We start from the raw sequence: 20,471 nt of genomic DNA, 5'->3' as shown, positions 1-20,471 counted from the left end.
GACTGGACTGTTTCCGTATGAAACTTCGTTTTCTCTACGTAAATGTTCAAAGTGTTCACATCAAGTACCAGTCTCCATCCTCCTGTGGCTTTTGGTACTACAAAAAGCCTGTTGTAAAAACCCTGGACTCAGTATTCTCCACCACTTCTATCGCCTTCTTCTTGCGGAGAGATGACAATTCTTCTGAGAGGGCTAAATACTTTGTTGATCCTACGGAGTATGCTGTCAATTTGATAAGAGAGCTGGATAATGGAGGCTTCTCTTTGAAGGGGATAGAATATCCTTCCCTTAATACTTCTACCTCCCATTGATCTGCTCCTCTCATTCTCCAACTTCCCCAAAAAAGCTGGAGTCTGGCTCCCACGGGTGCATGAAGGACTGAAGACTCACTTGCCTGGTGAAGGGTCTCTTGGCCGCACGCGGGGCAAAACATACAGAAGTCCACAGTCTTGATTGTGCTCTTTGCCTGCCTCCTCGAAAGGGTTGGGGCTGAAGAGGAGAAGATGACTTGAAAGGGGGGCGTTCCACTCTCTTGGATGCCTCGTAGGTTGCGAGAGAAGGTCTTGTGTAGACTTCTTAAGAAGGTGAGAAGCCACTTCTTCTACCAATGCTTGTGGGAAAAGGTGTGTACTATCCAAAGGCGAGAGGAGGAGAGCTGATTTATGTGATGGAGTGACGCCCTTAGATACAAATGAAATCCAGAGTTCCCTCTTCTTCACAATCCCCATAGCATAGGAGGAAGAAATCTCGAAAGAACCATCTCGACTTGCTTTATCGGCACAGGAGAGAACACTCCTCCAGTCAGCAGCAATATCCTGAGACAGATCCGAACCTCTGATCTTTGCCAAGGCCCCTATGGCCCAATCTAGAATACTAAACATTTCAAACACCTTGAACATGTTCTTGAGCAAATGATCAATCTCCAAAGCAGAGAACATGGTCTTTGCCGAAGTAAAGGCCGACCTACGGGCCGAATCAATGAGGCCAGAGAAGTCTCCCTGGGAGGAGGCAGCCACTCCCAGGGAGGGGGACTCTCCAGTCACATATGACCTATATCTCCTGGCCAAAAGGCAGGAAGGTAGAATACTAAAGCATGCCTTGCCTTAGCGTCTTTTCTGCGAAAGCCAGAGATCCACTTCTCTCATAGCCATCTTAGATGAAGAAAATAGAACCACTTTGGGAAGTCTCAACAAATCCCCGGGTGAGTCACTCATCATAAATGAGGAAGCTGGAGAAGAAGGGGCTGCCGGAGCGAAGAAATCTGGAAAATTATCCAGAAAATAATTCAGTAAGGCAGCATAAGCCGATGAGGTGGAGTCCTGTCCTAAATCTTTCTCCTCCGATGAGACTGGGGACAATGAGGGATCTTCAGGCGCTACTGAAGCAGGAAAAGTCGACTTCTTAAGAAAACCCGAAATATTGTATAACTGCTTCTGCAGCGATGCCAAGGAAGGGTCCAATATGGGAGTGGATGAAGCAGTAATCGAATGAGTAGGTGGAAAAAACTGGTGTTTCGATGAGGAAGTTCATAAAACATGAGCGGGCATCAAACAATCTTGGCAATCGACCTGAGAGTGAGTTGGCACCGAAAGGTTCTCTGGTGTCAAGTGATCCGGGTGCACTACTGGGCGCTTCTTATCTTCTGGGGGCTCAGCTACTAGTGAACACTCAAGTCTCTACTGGGCGCTCAGTCGCTAAAGAGGCGTCCTCGATCCCAGATGGGCACTCGAAAGATGAGCGTGAACTATCACAAGGTCTCCCGTTGGCTGAAGAACTAGTGCTCTTGCTGGACACAGATGATTTTCTGGTAGCTACTGATTGAGAAAAACGTTCGGGACTGTCCCATATGCTGCACGATGGCTGAAGACTACCAGATCGTTCCCTGAAGCTCTTGCCGTAACACTGAGGGGACATGTCCCCGGGAGGCACTTGCCTTTTCAACGGGCGAGATTCATCCGAGAATCTCCACTGGCTCCCGTGAGAAGGGCTAGAATCTCCCGAACTGGACGAGAGATTATGAACACTAGGCACACCTTTCCAACAGCTGCCTTTGGTCGACACAGGTGTGACTGAGGGGGCGGCTATCTGTGGGCAGACCTCACCGACCTCCCTTGGGCCTCAAGTATGCCTCCTCCTGGGGCTGGTGGAGTATGGCAATGACTTTTGCCTAGGAGCGTCAGTGGGATGGATAGCCACCTCCTCCACAAACACACAAACACATCACCAGAACACTTTGCACTAAATTTGTCCATGAGGACATGCATTGAATCACCCAACTGTGCCACTGTGTTAGCAAGAACATCAAACTTCTTATTGAAATTTACTTTGAGACTGGTGTAGCGATCCGGGTCAGGAACGAGGGAGTCAGGAGCGGAGATCGGTGGTGCAGGAGGAGGGCTGGAAGTAGGAGGAATTACTTTAGCAGGAGAAGGGAGAGAAGGAATATTAACCTCACTAGACTCCTGAGTCACGTCTAAAGTAGCTAATTTAACCTTGGCTCTAGCAGCTGCTTTTCTCGTACAATCCCTTTCTGATTTTGCTAGGCGAGAAGTTAATGTCTTCCACTTTCTTTCGTCCCATTCACAGCATTCCTCACAAGTCAAGTCAATTGAACAAATTTGTCCTCTGCATGTCATACAAAGGGTGTGTGAATCGTAACATGCCTTGGTCAAACGAGTATTGCAACCTCTGTTGCAATACTTAATACTTGATGTGCTAGAATCTGACATAATTACTAGCCAAAAGAGTCGAAATAAAAATGAGTCAATCTCCTAAGAGAACAATAGTCAAAATCGGGAAAAGTACTACAGTCAACTCTTGTTAAGCCTGACCTTATTAACCCAGATATCGGATAAGACAGACACTGAAGAGGGTCAGCCGATTTAAAATATGTAATGATTGACGATGATTTTTGATAGTTACTGTTCCTCCTCTCATCGCATACCGTTTTCCTTTTTATCTACCAAAGGTAAATAAAAAACTTTTTATTTATATTTTTATTTCATATATACTGTTCTGTATTTATACTGTACTAAACAAAAATGCTTTTAACTTATAACCAATTTAACTTGCGCATGGTACGTACACGTCAGTAAGAAACGATATTGTCTGGAATGGTAGGAAGTATTGTAGCCAATAACTGAGCATTAACAGTTTTACCTATCTGCTGCCTGACTGGTAGCTACAATACGATGCTTTGTATAACAAAGGTAAACTTTACGAAGAGAGAGAGATTCCCAGTTCCCTCTATGCAGCGTAATTCTATCTTCAAGAGATTAAGGAGAAGAATTTTGTTTTAAAGGTATGTCAACACAGCCTTAGTAAATATTTTCTGAAGCAAAAAAAAAAAAAAAAAAAATATATATATATATATATATATATATATATATATATATATATATATATATATATATATATATATATATATATATATATATATATATATATATATATATATATATATATATATAGTTGCTGAAGAATCTCTGAACCAAGAATTTTGCACTCAAAGTAATAAGAAGGAATTCATTCTATTCTTCATGTAACCAGTAAAATACATACACTATTAAAAACTACATTTTGTATTAAAACACATGCACTTATGTCACTGTCAGCTTCTCTGAGCAAAAGTTCTTTCTCAGACAGAATACAGCTATAACCTGATTGGCTGGATGGTTGCCATGGAGATCTGCTAGCCAATGACAGCCCTCTACTTCTGTTCTACTTATAGACATATGTCATGATGGCACTATGTTTGAATGTTGCCATGATTGTGATTATTTGACAGCTGATGGCAAAAATTACTCAATAATTTGCTTTATATAATTATTTATTCATGAAAACATGAATTCAACACTAATTTTAACTTTAATATAGTCGTATGAAAAATCCCACAACAATCTGTTCTGGTGATGCGTCATCACTTGTGAATCCTATTCCTAGACCGTCCTCAGATTTACGACTGCAAACTGATGACGATGTCAGCAACAATAAAAAACAACCCTCTCCAAGATCGATTTGATGGAATGCATTTTATAGTCTTATTTATCGTTAAATAACTAAAATAAAAATTATGACTAAAATAAAAATTATGAAAAAATGAAAAAATCTTACACTTCATTTTGGAGACTCCACTTCATTTTACTTACCAATTATGCGTTTATGTCTCGGCCTAGGCATCTACATATGCAGTTGAATTCTATCATTTTTATCATGTTTTATTCTTCATTTTTCATCTTTTACCATGAGCTTTAATTCAAATGTTTCTACATGGGCTTATTATCCATATAAAAATAATGAAATACTTTATAAAAATAATGAAATACAATATATTTATATATATATATATATATATATATATATATATATATATATATATATATATATATATATATATATATATATATATATATATATATCACTGATTAAACTGGACTATCGGCTAAAATGGACACCCTGGTCCCCATTAGTCCGTCTTAACGAGGGTCGACTGTATATAAATCAGAAAAGCAATACAAATCCGAAGGATACCGAGCTGAAAGTACATCACCAAAAGGTAAGACTTTCAAGCTGACAACCAAATTCAAGCTGCTTTTTAACACCGTGTTGCTGTTAAGCCAGCAGAAACAAAAGTGAAGCTCTTGGCTTAGTTGTTTCTCTCTTTCACCCTGAAAGTGGGCAGGGTTAGCCACCTACATAAACAAAAAACTATCGCTATCACGAATTTAAAAATTGAAGCTGCTGTCGAGTTAGAAACTCTTAGCTAAGTAATTACTGGGTAAGTTACACACATTAAAATCGTATTTAATAGTCTCATTAAATTATGGTAAAATTACACAATTTCTTGAATGGATGTAGTGATGGAAAAAACAAAAAGATATGTAATTTGAAGATGAATAGGCAACTACCGAGCTTAGCACATATCTCGGTTAATAAATTTTTCCAATAAGTATTTAATCACACTGCTTAATAAATCACAAAATGTTTAAATGTTATTCTGAGACAAGAGCAACTTGAAAAAACATCAGGATAACTAGTCTGGGGTAATTAAATATCCAAATGATAACTATAGTCTGTGGTAATTAAAGATTATTTTTGCTTAGATGAGTATTTTTAAGGGTTTAGTCCAGCATTTTCACTTGATTGGCACCCAATCGGCCACGTTGATCTTAGACTACTTGACTTGTACTGTATTTCAAACAAAATGCTGTAAAAATCTCTGGAGTATTGCTAACAATTATATAAAACCACAATTCTCAGGATAAAATAAATGTGTTACTCATCAGTTAGCTGCACTAAGAACCTGGTTGACCCAGGAAAACTGGACAACTGAAATTGTCAAGTTACATGAATCACACTTTCATCAATTACTTGAAGGAAAAAAGCTGGAAAAGAACAATACTTTAGCTAATGAACAACAAGGTAATGGTTAGAATATGTTGAAATGGTGATCCTTCTCTGAAGAAACAAGCCATCAATTTCCTTGAAATAACTATCAACAATACAGTACTTAACAGAACTGAGGAGTGATTGATGGGTATCTGAGGGTCCAGGTGTCACATGCAGTGAGACAGTACCAGTCTTCTATTAGGGGAGAGGAAGAAAAAAAAAAAAAAAAAAACACACACCCGTTGAGTCTAGTGATATCTGAAGACCACCAATGAAGGTGGGTATGCGCGTGATGGGATGGCGACATAACAATTAAAATTACTGACAAAAGTTACACTTCTACTGTTTTTAAATTTACTATATTTCATTGCAACAGATATATTTTTCACATTCACAATAGCTTTACCTTTTTCCAATGAAGTAATGTCTCCACATTTAGATGTATCACTCTGAGCAGTGGTTTCCTCTGTTGGTATCACCTTGTCTTTTGCTTGATTTTCAGCACTGTTAACATCAGACTTCCCACTTGACTTTTCATTTGTAATACTTTTTCCTCCATCTCCTGCTGTAATTTTCATTCTTAATCAGATTCAGTCACAACAACACAGACTTACCTTAAAAATACATTTACTATAACAATTGTTATTCAATCAACAAAGCAAATATAATTAGCATTCTCTGGCTAACTTAACAATTCACTTACAACAGAATTTTTTGAATAAAAAATTAACTTCCAAAACTTAATAACTGAAAATGGTTCAGGTTTCCTACAAATAAATTAAGTTCCCAAAAAATTGTCAGATGAATACAAAATAGTTGCAGTCCATATGGTACCCTAGGAATTATGACAACTGGGTACTTGTAATTCGATGATTCAGTGTTTTATTGCCTTTCACAAGTTAAGCCAACTCATTTGTAGCCCCAAAAAATTAATATATAATATAGTGCTTGGATGTTTCAGTTTTATTGGCTTTTACCTACAAAAGTGGTCTGTGTTACTCCATGGAATTTTAACAACAAAGTTATCATATCAGTTAGTATCAGTGTTTTACTGGTTTATACCTAAAATCAATTTATATGTTGCTCCTGGGAATTAAAACAACATTCATCCTTGGATTTTTCAGTGTCTTTTTGGCTTTCACCTGGAAAGCAATTTATTTGTTGCTCCTGGGAATTATAACAACAAATTACTCACATCAGGTTGTTTCAGTGATCTACTGGCTCATCAGGAATGGCAGTTTGTGTTGCTCAAGGGAATTACAACTTAGATGTTTGTTTCACTGAATCACCTGGAAAGATAGTTAATTTGTTGCTCCAAGGGAACAATATAGTATTCATACTTGGATCTTGTGTTTTACTTAATCTCCTGGAAAGGTAGTTCATGTGCTGTCCCAGGGAATTATAACAACACAGTATTCATACTGGATGTTTCAATGTTTTGTTGGCTTACCTGAAAAGCCAGTTTACATGATGCTCAAAGGGATCAAGGAATTGCAACAATATTTGCACTTAAATGTTCCAGTGTTTTACTGGCTTTCACTTGGAAGAGCAGTTTGTGTTACCAAAATATTAATCATACCTGGGTGTTTCATTGGCTCACCTGATAAAGCAGTATATGTGTAGTCCCAGGGGATTATGATAACATAGTATTCATACTTGAATGTTTCAGTGTTTTACTAGCGTACCTAGATAGCTAGTTTACATGTTGCTCCATGTAATTATAACAACACAGAATTCACACTAACTGTTTTAGTTTTTATTGCCTTATTCCTCGAATGCAGCTTATGTGCTGCTCCAAGGATTTACAACAAAACGTTTGTACTGTACGCTTGTGTTTAAATAGCTTGCATGTGGAAAAGCAGTTTATGTATTGCTCTAAGGAATTATAACATAATATCTGTACTTGTATGTTCCAGTGTTCTATCAGCTCATTGAGAAAGGTAGTTTATGTGTCGCTCACACATAAACACAGTATTTCCACTTGAGAGTTTTGGTGTTTTATTGGCTTCCACCTGGAAAAGAGGATTACAGTATATGTTGTTCCAAAAACATTTCAGTGATCTCTTGGCTTTCACCTGGAATGCCAGTTTATGTGCTGCTGCAAGTATTTACAATATTATTTTGTACTTTGATATTTCAGTGTTGTACTGAATTAGCTTTCATCTGGAAAGGAATATGTATTATAATTGCCAGTATTCTATCCTGGATTTTAGTGTTTTATTAGCATTCACCTAGAAAGCCAGTTCATGCATTGCTCCATGGAATATAATGACACAGTATTCATATTTGAATGTTTCATTATTTACTAGGTTTCACCTGGAAAAGCAGTTTATGTGGTATGCCAGGGAATTACGACAATGTAGTATTTGCACTTGGATGTTTCAGCATTTTACTAGCTCTCACTGGGAAAAGCAATTTATGTGCTGCCCCTGGGAATTCTGAAAATGTAGTATTTGCATTTACCTGTCTTTTTGATTTTCACCTTTAAAGGTAGTTTGTTTTTTGGATGTTTCAGCACTCTATTGGATTTCACCATGAAAAGCTTTTTATGTGCACCCCAAAAGAATTATATGCAAAAAACAAGGATATTTGCTAGCCAGCATTTATATTCAAAATGGAGTTTCTTATTTTTTTACTTTGAATGCTTCATACTTTATGAATGGGCACTCATTCAATGATCCCTTGGAGCAGAGACCTCCAAACTACAGGCCTTGGGCCATACTGTCCCACCAAAAGAAGTTTTATCCACCTCACAGCAGCCTGATAGTATTATTATAAATACTAAACTTTTTTTCTGAAAACACTGTCAGACAGGCGACACATTCAGTTATTATCCATCTTACTCAATTATTCTCATTATAATCTTTGAAACTTTCCCCAATTTGTTTGTTTTTGACTCGAATCTCCAATTACCTCTATTTTATAGAACAGCGCAGACTGAACTGATTTTTGCCCAATCTGTACTAGTAGCTTTAGTTTAGATTTTTCTACATTTTATTGTTTTGTTTTAATTTAGTCCTTCTTGCTTGTTTTTCTTGTTCTAAAAAAAATTCATTATATTCTTTAAAAAATTAAGAGCCTGCATTTCTTACCTGAGGTTAAGTAATTTATTAGTTAAGTAGAACATCTACATTTTACTTGTATGATTTCTCTGCGTAAACACGGCATTGTTCCACTGAAACTCTCACTTTTCTTTTGTTCTGAATCATATGCCAATTAAAGAAATATCCAAATAACAATTACAGTATGCATTTAATCAAATTTCATTACTATTAAATTTTTTATTCGACTTGCAAAAACAATTAAAATGTATGATATGGATGTCATGCTGAAAAGTCTGGAGCTTACTTCACCAAAACTTTGTAAAATTAAAATGTATACATTAGCCTTGCTTTTAACCATTATCTTTGTAATTACATTTTTTACATTCTAAATTGATGGTCTGACACCTTACAAGTTTGAGAACTCAAGTTTGAGAACTACTCTAAATGTTAAAGTACTTAGAAAACTTATAATTTCACATTTCTAGCATTAGTGCATTCCCGATTTGAATGTATGCCAATGTATTTTTCGATGGTTTATTGAAATTTAAGCAACTTGACATGACATGCCTATTCTGTCATGCACTACACATTCTAGTTCCATACTACAAACACATCACATTCTTTAGGACTAACATGATGGTTTTATCCACAACTCACAAATTTTATTGTCATGGTTCCACACCCTTGGTAAAATTTGATCCACAGAGCATAATTTTTACAACTTTTCGTTAAAAGACTGTACTACTTGAATGTTTTAACATCATACAGCCTAAGTTTTTCATTTTGTCCTACAATTGGGATCTTAAGACTTTTTAATATACAAATACCTTGACAGCAAATCATTTACATATCTCAAAATTATTTTCTAACTGTTTCTCATTATTAAAATGCAGGAACATTCTGCTCCCAAAAAGAAAATCAAAACGGATCAAGATTGGATCAGTAATGCATTTTTTCCTGCTGTTACTTGGCCCCCTATTGCTTCAGACTTTGAGCAAGTGATTCCAAATTGGTTAAGTTCACAGTTGGAATGCACAGGGAGTTCATCTTACTAAAAGAGGAAGTTGCTAGGAGGTATGGTGTCAAAACTCAGGATGGTTTGTGATGATGATAAAGAACAGTTTAAATATCAATATCGAATTAACTGAAGAAAGACCAGAAAAGGCAGAAATTAAAGATCCTAATCAGATATGTTTTCTAACAGAACATGCACAACACAGAAGCACGTGATACAAACTAATTTCATCTGTACACCCAAATAAGGGTTAGTGACACCTCTTAGCACCCTATGGGTTGTAAATATATCTAGAATGAATCCAGCAGCAGGAGCAAAGTTTGACACAAGAGCTTTACTTCATTTGATCATGTCAGCTACTCAAGCTCTGTGGGTGACGAGGCATGCCAAAACACCATAACCCCCGCAATTTTTTAGGGCAATGAGACTAGCCTAATTTTCAAAGTTATGGTGAGCCATCACCAATTCTTGCAATAAGTTAAAAATTTAAAAATACAGTAGGAAAAAGGGGCAATTCCCATTTAACTTAGCCATGGAAGCAAACCTATCCAATTAATATTATAAAAAAATTAGTTCAATGTGGCCCCATGATCCAAGTAATATGTATTTTTATAATAAAATGAGGTTTTGTACATACTTACCTGGTAATTATATATATATAGCTGTAGTCTCTGACGTCATGGCAGAAAATTGAAAATCGCGGCAGCGCTAATGAATGGTCACGTGATACCCCTTCCCACCGCCCTCTACAGGTGAGTGAGGAGAACCATAACCCAAACTCTTCATATGTTTATGCCATACCTGCCCATGAGAGGGGAGGAGGGTGGGCTTTGATTATATAATTACCAGGTAAGTATGTACAAAACCTCATTTTATTATAAAAATACATTTTTGTACATATAACTTACCTGGTAATTATATATATAGCTGATTGGCACCTTGATGGAGGTGGGCCATGGCAGCTAATATGAAAAAGTCTAGACAATTGTGAAAATAAAAAACACAATGATGGTTCCTTACCTGTTGAGGTAGCGGATTTGATGGATACTGCCTCTTAATCTGCTATCCTCAACTTGCACCAACTAGGTATATAGACCTGAGGGTTAAGTGCTAGAGGGCTACATGCCAGTCGAGGGCTCACCGTGGACTATGCATGATAACCAACCAAATAAATGCCCCTGCCCAGGGCGCAGTACACGAAAAACACATAGAACAAGGGGTGTCACCAATAACCTGTACCTTAAAAATATTACCCAAAATGTAAGACTGTTGGGTACTCCTAGCCACAATGTACCCCCAGACATCCCAGAAAACAACAACGCTAACCTTAAGCAAGAGAAAGCATCACAAGGAAGGATCGACTTCCTTTATTCCCTTACCCAACACCGTGCCAGTCACCACAAACGGTCCCAACGTACTGCATCCATCATATATTGTCTCAATCTCTCTCAAATAATGAGACGCGAACACTGACCTACATTTCCAAAATGTAGCTTGAATAATTGAATCTAAGGAAAGATTCCTCCTATATGCCAATGAGGTTGAGACCGCTCTCACCTCATGTGCTTTAACTTTAGAAATTTGAAGCTGCACATCTACCTGGTTGTGAGCTTCTACAATCAGGTCTCTCAAAAAGAAGGAAAGAGCATTCTTCGAAAGAGGCCTACTCGGATCCCTCACAGAACACCAAAGATTAGGAGAAGGACCTCTCACTGCTTGAGTCCTTTCGAAATATACTTTTAATGCTCTTACTGGGCATAAAAATCTTTCTTCTTCATCTGGTCCCACCAAATCCGAGAGACCAGGGATCGAAAAGGATCTCGGCCAAGGCTTAGACGGAGTCTCATTCTTTGCCAAAAAACTCAACAATGAAGAACAGACTGCCTTACCCCTAGAAAACCCAATTCTCTTATCTAGGGCGTGCAACTCACTGACTCTCCTTGCTGTAGCCAAAGCTACCAAGAAGATTGTCTTCCTCGTAAGGTCTCTGAAAGAGCAAGACGATAATGGCTCAAACTTACTGCCCACAAGCCATTTCAAGACCACATCTAAATTCCAGGAAACCAATCTCTCTCTGGAATTCTTGGATGTTTCAAACGATCTGATAAGATCTGACAAGTCCTTATCATTTGAAATATCCAGGCCCTTATGCCTAAAGACTATCGAAAGCATTGCTCTGTAGGCCTTGATCAACGACGAAGACAGCTTCCTATCCACACTCAGATACAGGAGGAAGTCTGCGATCTCTTCTAAAGTGGTCTTAGAAGATGATGTGCCAGTCTTCCTACACCACTCTCTGAAGACTGACCACTTAGCTTGATAAACTGCTGTGGAGGACTGTCTGCGAGCTCTAGCGATGGCTCTAGAGACCTTCCTCGAAAAACCTCTAGCTCTGAGGCAACGTTCGACAGTCTGAACGCAGTTAGCTGAAGAGCGGATAGACCTCCGTGAAATCTTCGGAAGTGAGGCTGTCTGAGTAGATCTACTCTCGGTGGTAAAAGCCTCGGGAAGTCTACGAGAAGACTTATCAAGTCCGGGAACCATTCCCTTGCTGGCCAAAACGGAACAACCAGCGTCATACGCATGTCCTTGTGGGACAACATTTTTGTTAGAACTGCTCTCAACATCTTGAACGGAGGAAAGGCGTAAAGGTCCAGACCTGACCAGTCCATAAGCATTGCATCCACGAAGACTGCCCCCTCGTCCGGCACTGGAGAGCAATAAAGAGGCAGTTGAGTTGTCTTCTTGGTGGCAAACAGATCTATGAGAGGACAACCCCATAGATTCCACAGTTGGAGGCAAACTTCTTGATTTAAGATCCACTCTGTTGAGAGTACTTGAAAGCTCCTGCTTAGCTCGTCTGCCCTCACATTGAGCTTTCCTGGAATGAACCTTGTCATCAACGTCGTTTGGTTCTTTTTCGCCCATAACAGAAGATCTCTCGCTACCAGGTATAGCGAGAACGCAGTGGGTCCCTCCTTACTTTTTATGTATGTGAGAGCTGTTGTATTGTCTGATTGGACAATCACTGCCTGGTTCCTTACCACCTTCAAAATTCTAAAAGGGCTAAATGAATGGCCTTTAATTCCTTCAGATTGATGTGCCACCGGTTGTTCTCCCTTCCATCGGCCTGCTGTTTCCAACTTGCCTAACGTGGCTCCCCATCCTAGATCTGAAGCGTCTGCACACAAGATGAGGTTGGGGTTCTTTGGGAACAGTGAAATTCCTTCCTGAAGTTTCTCTGGAGAGTTCCACCAACTGAGGTCTGCCTTTATCTCCTCTGAGATTTGAAAAACAAACGAGTCCGGGCTCTTCTTCCTGTCCCAGACTTCTCTTAAAAAGAACTGAAGGGGCCTTAGATGTAGTCTCCCCAAACTCACAAACGGTTCTGGAAGACAACTTCCCAGAAGGCTCATCCACTCGTTGGCGAGCACTGGGTCTTCTTCAGAAAATCTCGCACTTTCAACAGGCACGACTCTACCCTCTCCACTGACAGAGAAGCCTGAAAAACTACTGAGTTCATCTGAACTCCCAAACAGACTAATTCTTGAGATGGCACCAGATGTGACTTCTGCCAATTTACCAGAAGTCCCAGTTCTTCGGTTAGATGAAGAGTCTTTTCCAAATCCTTCACACACCTTTCCTTCGTCTTCGCACGCAGGAGCCAATCGTCTAAATAAAAAACTGTTCTGATCCCCAACAGATGTAGCCACTTCGCCACTCATGACAAAACTCTGGTGAAAACCTGGGGGGCTGTCGAGAGGCCGAAGCACATTGCTCTGAACTGAAACACTTCGCCCTTGAACACAAAGCGAAGGAACTTCCTCGAAGCAGGATGGATCGGGATGTGGAAATACGCATCCTGGAGGTCGATGGATACCATCCAATCTCCTGGAAGAAGGGATGACAGCATTGATTGAGTGGTTTCCATCACAAACTTTGTCTTCTTGACAAACAGGTTCAAAGCGCTCACATCTAGAACTGGCCTCCAGCCTCCTGACGCCTTTGGTACTACAAAGAGACGATTGTAAAATCCTGGGGAGAAAGGGGGGAGAACTTTCTCTATTGCTTCTTTCTCTAGCAAAGCTGACACCTCTTTCTCTAGAGCACAACATTTCTCTGAGTCTAGAGAATAAGCCATTAAGACCACTGGTTCCCTGGACAAAGGAGGGTCCTTCAAGAATGGAATTGAATAGCCTTCCTTTAAAACTGAGACTGTCAAGGTTCTGCTCCCTTTCTTCCCAGACTGTCCAGAAAGCTGACAGTCTGGCTCCTACTGGTGAGTGAAGGAGGCGCTCTCACTTCTTGTCGGAGGGTTTGATCGCTTTAGGTACAAAACGACCTCTCCCTCTCGATCTGGGAAACGATTTAGCAGGGCTCTTCCACGAAAGGGCCGACCTTGAGATTTCTCCGTCGACGTTGTCGGGCGAGCAACTGTTGAAGGCAACGGTTTAGGCTTCTTGGTGGACCGTGCCAGCAAGTCTTGAGTTGCCCTCTGTTGAAGAGTCGAAGCGATCTCAGATACTATTTCCCTCGGGAAAAGATGTTTCCTATCTAAAGGAGCGAACAACAAAGCTGACTTCTGGGACCGAGAGACACCTTTAGTGGTGAAAGAACACCATAGTTCACGTTTCTTGAGAATTCCTAACGTAATCACAGAAGAGAGTTCCATAGCCGCATCTCTAATGCTCCTGTCGATGCAAGCTAACACGTCGGACAGGGAAGCGAACTGATCGTCCTGAAGGGCGCAAGCTTTTAGTGTCCTTCTAAGAGCTCCAACCGACCAATCGAGGAAACTTATAACTTCCAAAATCTTAAAAGCATTCTTGCAGAGGTGATCAAATTCCGATGTAGAAAAGAATACTTTGGCTGAATTAAGAGCCGACCTCCTGGCCGAATCTACCAAACTAGAGAAATCTCCTTGGGAGGAGGCAGCTACTCCCAACGAGAAAGATTCTCCAGTCTTGTACCAACCACCATGACGAGACGACAATTTCGAAGGGGGAAAACAAAACACAGTCTTCCCTTGTTCCCTCTTCTCTGCAAGCCACTCCTCCATTTTCTTCAATCCTTTCTTGGCCGAAATAGAAAGAACTAATTTGGTAGCCAGCGAAGTGTCTGTCCTATTATCACGAGCGTATTGAGATTCCGGAGAAGCTGGGGATACTGGTGAAAAGGAATCCGGAAAATTCTCCAGAAAATACTGAAGCAGTTGCTTATAGCTCGATAAAGGCTTCTCTTTCTCTGGTTGTACCTCCGCCTCCGATTCCGAAGCAACATCACCACCAGAAATTGGAGAAAGCCAAAGATCTAGATGGAGGAAGATTCGTCTTCCGAGGAGAATGCAACACAGGATCGCTCGTAGGAAGCCGCACATTCGATGAAGGAGCATCCTTAGAAATCGAAGCAACTTGCAGTTCGTTCACAGAAGGATCACTTTTTTCCACAAAGCCGAGAATACTATCAAGCTTCCCATTCATTTCCGCCAAAAACAAATCTTGAGGCAAGGCGGAAGAAGGAGAATGCGAACTGAACGCGAGCACGGAGACCGCAGGTGTTGGAGCTTGACGAGTCACCAGGAGAAACAATTTTTGGCGCATGGCGCCAGGAGGATCGTAGGGTGGCGTATGGCGTGATGAGCCAGGCGAAACGAAGGATGGCGCATGGTGCGTGGCGCTAGATGCAGCAATCACGCCAGAAGCAGCAACAACAGGCGAAGACGACACCACTCTCTTCTTACGCAAGCGTCTCCGCGCTTCCAACACATGCCTCGTCTCCCGAATCGCCGGAATGCGAAAAACATTCGGCTCCTCCCAAAAACTACACGAAGGAGGTTGATCTTGAAGCACCACTCTTTTCTTGGGAACTGCCAAAGGAGATGCCAACCTAGACCTCTTGAATGGTCTCGAGACATCTTTACGGCGCCAACCTCTCTTAGGCGAATCCTCACTCGACATACTCAAGACATACACCTCATTGATGTGCCTTTTCTATGGCTAACATCTGCATCCTGGGAAGCGGCAACAGGACTGCTTGAGGGGCCAACTGCTCGGGGCAGGTCCCACTCACCTCCCTTGGGCTTTCGACTTGCCTCCTCCCTGGTGCTGGGGAGTTTGACAGAGGTCCAGGCCTAGGAGAATGAGTGGGCCGAACAGCCAGCTCCTCCACTGCACCACTGCACTTCTTACTACCAAAGACTTACTCATCCGCTCCATGGCAGCAAGCATCACACTAAAACGCAGCATCCATCTGCGTCTTAAGACTGGCCACGGTATCGGGTTCGGGAATAACGGGGTCTGGGATAGGAGATTTGTTAGAAGGAATATCAGGGTTAATAACCAAAAAAGATACATCCTGACTATCACCGGAGGATAAAGAGGAAGTCCTAGCTGAAGCTTTTCTAGCTCTCTCTTTTTGAAGCCTTCTCAGATAAGCATTTAAAATCTTCCATTCTTCCCCTGACAAATCCTTACATTCTTCACAGGTTAACGATGCACGAACAAACCTGTCCTCTACACCCAGAACACACAGAATGAGGGTCAATGGTAATTTTCCTAATCTAGTTTTGCAGCCCTTGCTACAAAACCTATACACGAGGACCAGTGTCCGACATAATGCTAAATAAGGAAGTGGGGATGAAAAAGCTAAGTACAAACAATGTCTGCCAAAGATTCAAATCAAACAATTGTACATCACCAACAATGTCCAACGAAAGAATCAGCGATAATTCTCTGCTAAGCTGCACCGGCTTACCGGTATCACACGGCAGCAACATATGAAGAGTTTGGGTTATGGTTCCTCTCACTCACCTGTAGAGGGCGGTGGGAAGGGGTATCACGTGACCATTCATTAGCGCTGCCGCGATTTTCAATTTTCTGCCGTGACGTCAGAGACTACAGCTATATATATAATTACCAGGTAAGTTAAATGTACAAAAATTCAGATTTAAATAAATGCTCTCTGATAGTCCCTAACCACAAGGATTTCAAGTCCTAGGGTAAGGGGAGCCATTATATCTATGTATTTTATGTGAACCCTACTCAAAGGAAAAAATAAATCATTGGAAACAAGTAAAAATAATAAAGCATTTGGAACATGGGATATTAACACAGTAACTTTTTTTGTGAATCTTAAACAAAAATTTCTTACAATTCACATATCAACATTAGTATAAATAGTTCAAAAAGACCAATGACTTGGCTTTAGAACTCTAATAGGGTTGGCTAAAAGGGTTCAGTTGATAAAAAATAATCCTTAACACATACAGCAACAAAAACCCTTCAAGATCAATACAACCTATTACTAAACTTCCTCTAACACTTTCCAAGCGTGGTTGCTTTCTGCTGTTTGATTCATTTATAACCCCAATAACACTTGCCATTAATCTGATCATAAAGCACTTACTCTTTTCATGTTGATCACCATTCTCCTTTGATTCATCACCCTCATTATTCTGGTTCTCTTTTCTGGGCATTTTTGATCCTTTTTCTTCAAGACCTACAGAGGACACACTATCCGCTTTGTTATCTTCATGCTGGACTTCATTATTGGTATTAGCAGATTGCACAGTTCCACCACTTTTAGATTCCTTATTACATCCTTTGATAAAGAAAAAAAATGTTGAGAGAGAGAGAGAGAGAGAGAGAGAGAGAGAGAGAGAGAGAGAGAGAGAGAGAGAGAACCAGTTTGCAATGAATGACACATGGAGAGATGTGCAAAGGTTAAAAAAACTAGTACAGTACACCTCTGACTATTCGCAGTTCAGGATTCGAGGATTCACCTACAGTAAACCTCCAGTATTCGTGGGAGATGCGTACCGCAGCCCCCGCGAATAGCTAAAACCCACGAATACTTAAAACCCCCTCTAAAAACACTTAGAACTGCCTACTTTGATTGTTTAAGCATAAATAAAAACTCTAAAAATGCCTATACTGTACCTGAGTATTTTAATAGTTTCATCACAAAAAAGTGCATTTAGTCATGAAAATGATATGAAAATACAGTAATTAGTGAATATTTCTCAGTGAAAAATACCGCGAATGGGCGAATATTCCATGAATAATGGGTAGATATGTTCCATAGAGAATACGTGAATACGTGAGTCCGCAAATAGTGAAACCGCAAATACAGGGGGTTTACTGTATTTGCAAATTTTTCTATGGAACATAACTGTAAAATAATTCATGGAAAATTCGCCTATTCATGGATTTTTCATATTATTATTATTATTATTATTATTATTATTATTATTATTATTGTTATTATTATTACTATTATTATTAGTCAGTAAATAAAACCTATTCATATGGAACAAGCCTTCAGGGGCCACTGATTTGCAATTCTAGCATCCACTGAATATGGTGTTCATTAGGAAGAAGTAAGAAGAAGTAAAGGAAATACAGAAAGATGGGATACCACTTATTAAAAAAGAAAAAATAAATCTGTAAATAAGGCATACTTAAAATATTCATAATTATTTTAATTTTATTTTCATGACCAAATACATTTTTTATGATAAAATTATTTACCAATTTTCAAATATTAATATTAACCCTTAAACACCGAGCCTCTAACAAAAAGTGTCTGTCGATGCCTCTATTTACAAAAAAAAGTTTTTAAAAAATCACAGCATGCTTAGTTTTAACATTAAGAGTTCATTTTTGGCTCCTTTTTGTCACTGCCTGAAGTTTAGTATGCAACCATCAGAAATGAAAAAATATCATTATCATATATAAATATTGAAATATATGACAGCACAAAAAAAAATTTCATATATAATTGTATACAAATCGCGCTGTGAGCAAAATGGTTAAAGCTAACGAGTTTTTTTTTCTTTGTATTGTACACTAAATTGCGATGATTTTGGTATATAACAAATTGTAAAACGATCAAAGCAACACAGAGAAAATATTATCACAAAATGATGCATGAATTCGTAACGTGCGGATGTAAAAAATTTTTTTCAAAAATTCACCATAAATCAAAATATTGTGCTAGAGACTTCCAATTTGTTGCAAAATGAAGGTAATTGATTGAATATTACTATACTGTAAGTGTTTTAGCTTACAATTGCAGTTTTTGACCATTTTGGTCGAGTTAAAGTTGACCGAAGGTAGAATTTTTTCTATTTATCGTGATTTATATGAAAATATTTCAAAACTGATAAAAGATACAACCATGAGTTATTTTTTGTTGTATTCTACATGAAATTGCACACATTTTCATATATAAAACTTTATGTAACGACTAATATAAAACGGTGCAAACATTACGACAAAGTGACGAAAGAATTTCTGAGATGTTCGGCCGAGTTACCGCGTGGATGTAAGGAAAAAGTTTTTTTTCAAAAATTCACCATACATCGAAATACTGTGCTAGAGGCTTCCAATTTGTTGCAAAATGAAGGTAAATGATTGAATATTACTAGAATGTAAGAGTTTTAGCTTACAATTGCATTGTTCGACCATTTCGGTAGAGTCAAATTGACCGAAGGTTGAAATTTTTGTAGTCGACGCACGGTATGTCCACTTGTCACCCGACAGACAATTTTAGTCAACTTACGATACACCCAGTCGGCGTTTAAGGGTTAATGTAAACAGCAAAATATCAATAAAATTCTTTTTTTTTTTTCTTAAAAAAGTTTGCCAAATGATGTACCAATGTTATCCCTATCTGTGTTAAAAGAAAATGGTAAGGCTTGAATACTGTACGAAAGAAAATGTGTGTGCCTGAATATATGGGTAACTTGATTAGTTTTCGCTCAAGGTAACAGTTGTAGGACTATCCACTCATAGCCGTAAGCCATAAGTTTTTTAGGGTAATGTTGTAAGATGACTCTGAAATGATATTAAAGTGTTTTATGATGATAGTTTAAGGTATATTTGGTGTCTGAACTATTAAAATAGGTAGTTATAAACATTTTTTGAGGGGGTCTGAAGTTCGTAGAGCATAAGTTCATAGAGCATATCTAAAATATGACAAATTTTTAATCAATTTGTATTTTTCATAAATAAGGAACCTTTGGTCTTAACGTAGGGGAATTTCTCTAGCGCCTGCTAGAGTCCAGTTAATAAAGCACAAGGGTTTGGTAGCAACAGGAGACAGCCAATGGGGGTGAAAGAGGAGGGTGCAGGTCGACCTGGCTTACCCCCAACAACGCTGTGACATATCAGTTTTATGATAATTTAAAGTACACACAGCAAAATATCAATAAAACTTTTTTTTCTTTAAAAACATTCGCCAAATGACACAAATTTTACCCCTATCCATGTTAAAAGAAAACAGTAAGGCTTGAGTACTGTGTGAAAGAAAATGTGCGTGCCTGAATATACAGGTAACTTGATTAGTTTTCCCTTAAGGTAAGGGTAACAGCTGTAGGAGTGTTCACTCATAGCTGTAAGCCACATATTTTTAAGGGTAATGTTGTAAGATGACTGTGAAATGATGGGTAATGTTGTAAGATGACTGTGAAATGATGGGTAATGTTGTAAGATGACTGTGAAATGATAATAAAGTATTTTAGGATGATATTTTAAGGTATATTTGGTGTCTGACCTATTAAAATAGGCAGTTATAAGCATTTTTAGATGGGTCTCAAGTACTTGTGAATTTTAGCTATTCGCAGGCGGTTGTGGTCCCTAACTCCCATGAATACTGGGGGTCTACTGTACTAAATGAATGTGGCAGCAGAGAGAGAGAGAGAGAGAGAGAGAGAGAGAGAGAGAGAGAGAGAGAGAGAGAGAGAGAGAGAGAGAGAGAGAGAGAGAGATGCAAAGGTTCAGGAAACCAGTACTCAATGAATGACACAGCACAGAGAGAGAGAGAGAGAGAGAGAGAGAGAGAGAGAGAGAGAGAGAGAGAGAGAGAGAGAGAGAGAGAGAGATGCAAAGGTTTAGGAAACTAGTACTCAATGAATGACACAGCACAGAGAGAGAGAGAGAGAGATGCAAAGGTTTAGGAAACTAGTACTCAATGAATGACACAGCACAGAGAGAGAGAGAGAGAGATGCAAAGGTTCAGACTAC

The 20,471-nt window shown here is 39.2% G+C and overlaps 1 protein-coding gene across 6 annotated transcripts in view; it reads right to left on the bottom strand.

Annotated features, from left to right (window-relative positions):
• LOC136850627 (uncharacterized protein DDB_G0284459-like) overlaps nt 1-20,471 on the bottom strand; it is a 370,523-nt gene that overhangs the window by 310,947 nt on the left and 39,105 nt on the right. For 3 of the 6 annotated variants that reach the window (XM_067124330.1, XM_067124327.1, XM_067124329.1), the window contains exons 5-6: nt 16,852-17,046; nt 5,795-5,953 (exon numbers count right to left, since the gene is read on the bottom strand). In XM_067124330.1, coding sequence (XP_066980431.1) covers nt 5,795-5,953; nt 16,852-17,046 — 354 coding nt within the window. The remainder of the gene's footprint in view (nt 1-5,794; nt 5,954-16,851; nt 17,047-20,471) is intronic. The other 3 variants (XM_067124328.1, XM_067124331.1, XM_067124332.1) reach the window with 3 other exon arrangements.

Source organism: Macrobrachium rosenbergii, chromosome 22 (assembly GCF_040412425.1).
Source record: "Macrobrachium rosenbergii isolate ZJJX-2024 chromosome 22, ASM4041242v1, whole genome shotgun sequence".
In the NCBI taxonomy this organism is placed as follows: Eukaryota; Metazoa; Arthropoda; class Malacostraca; order Decapoda; family Palaemonidae; genus Macrobrachium; species Macrobrachium rosenbergii.
This window is presented reverse-complemented; position numbering and strand designations above follow the sequence as displayed.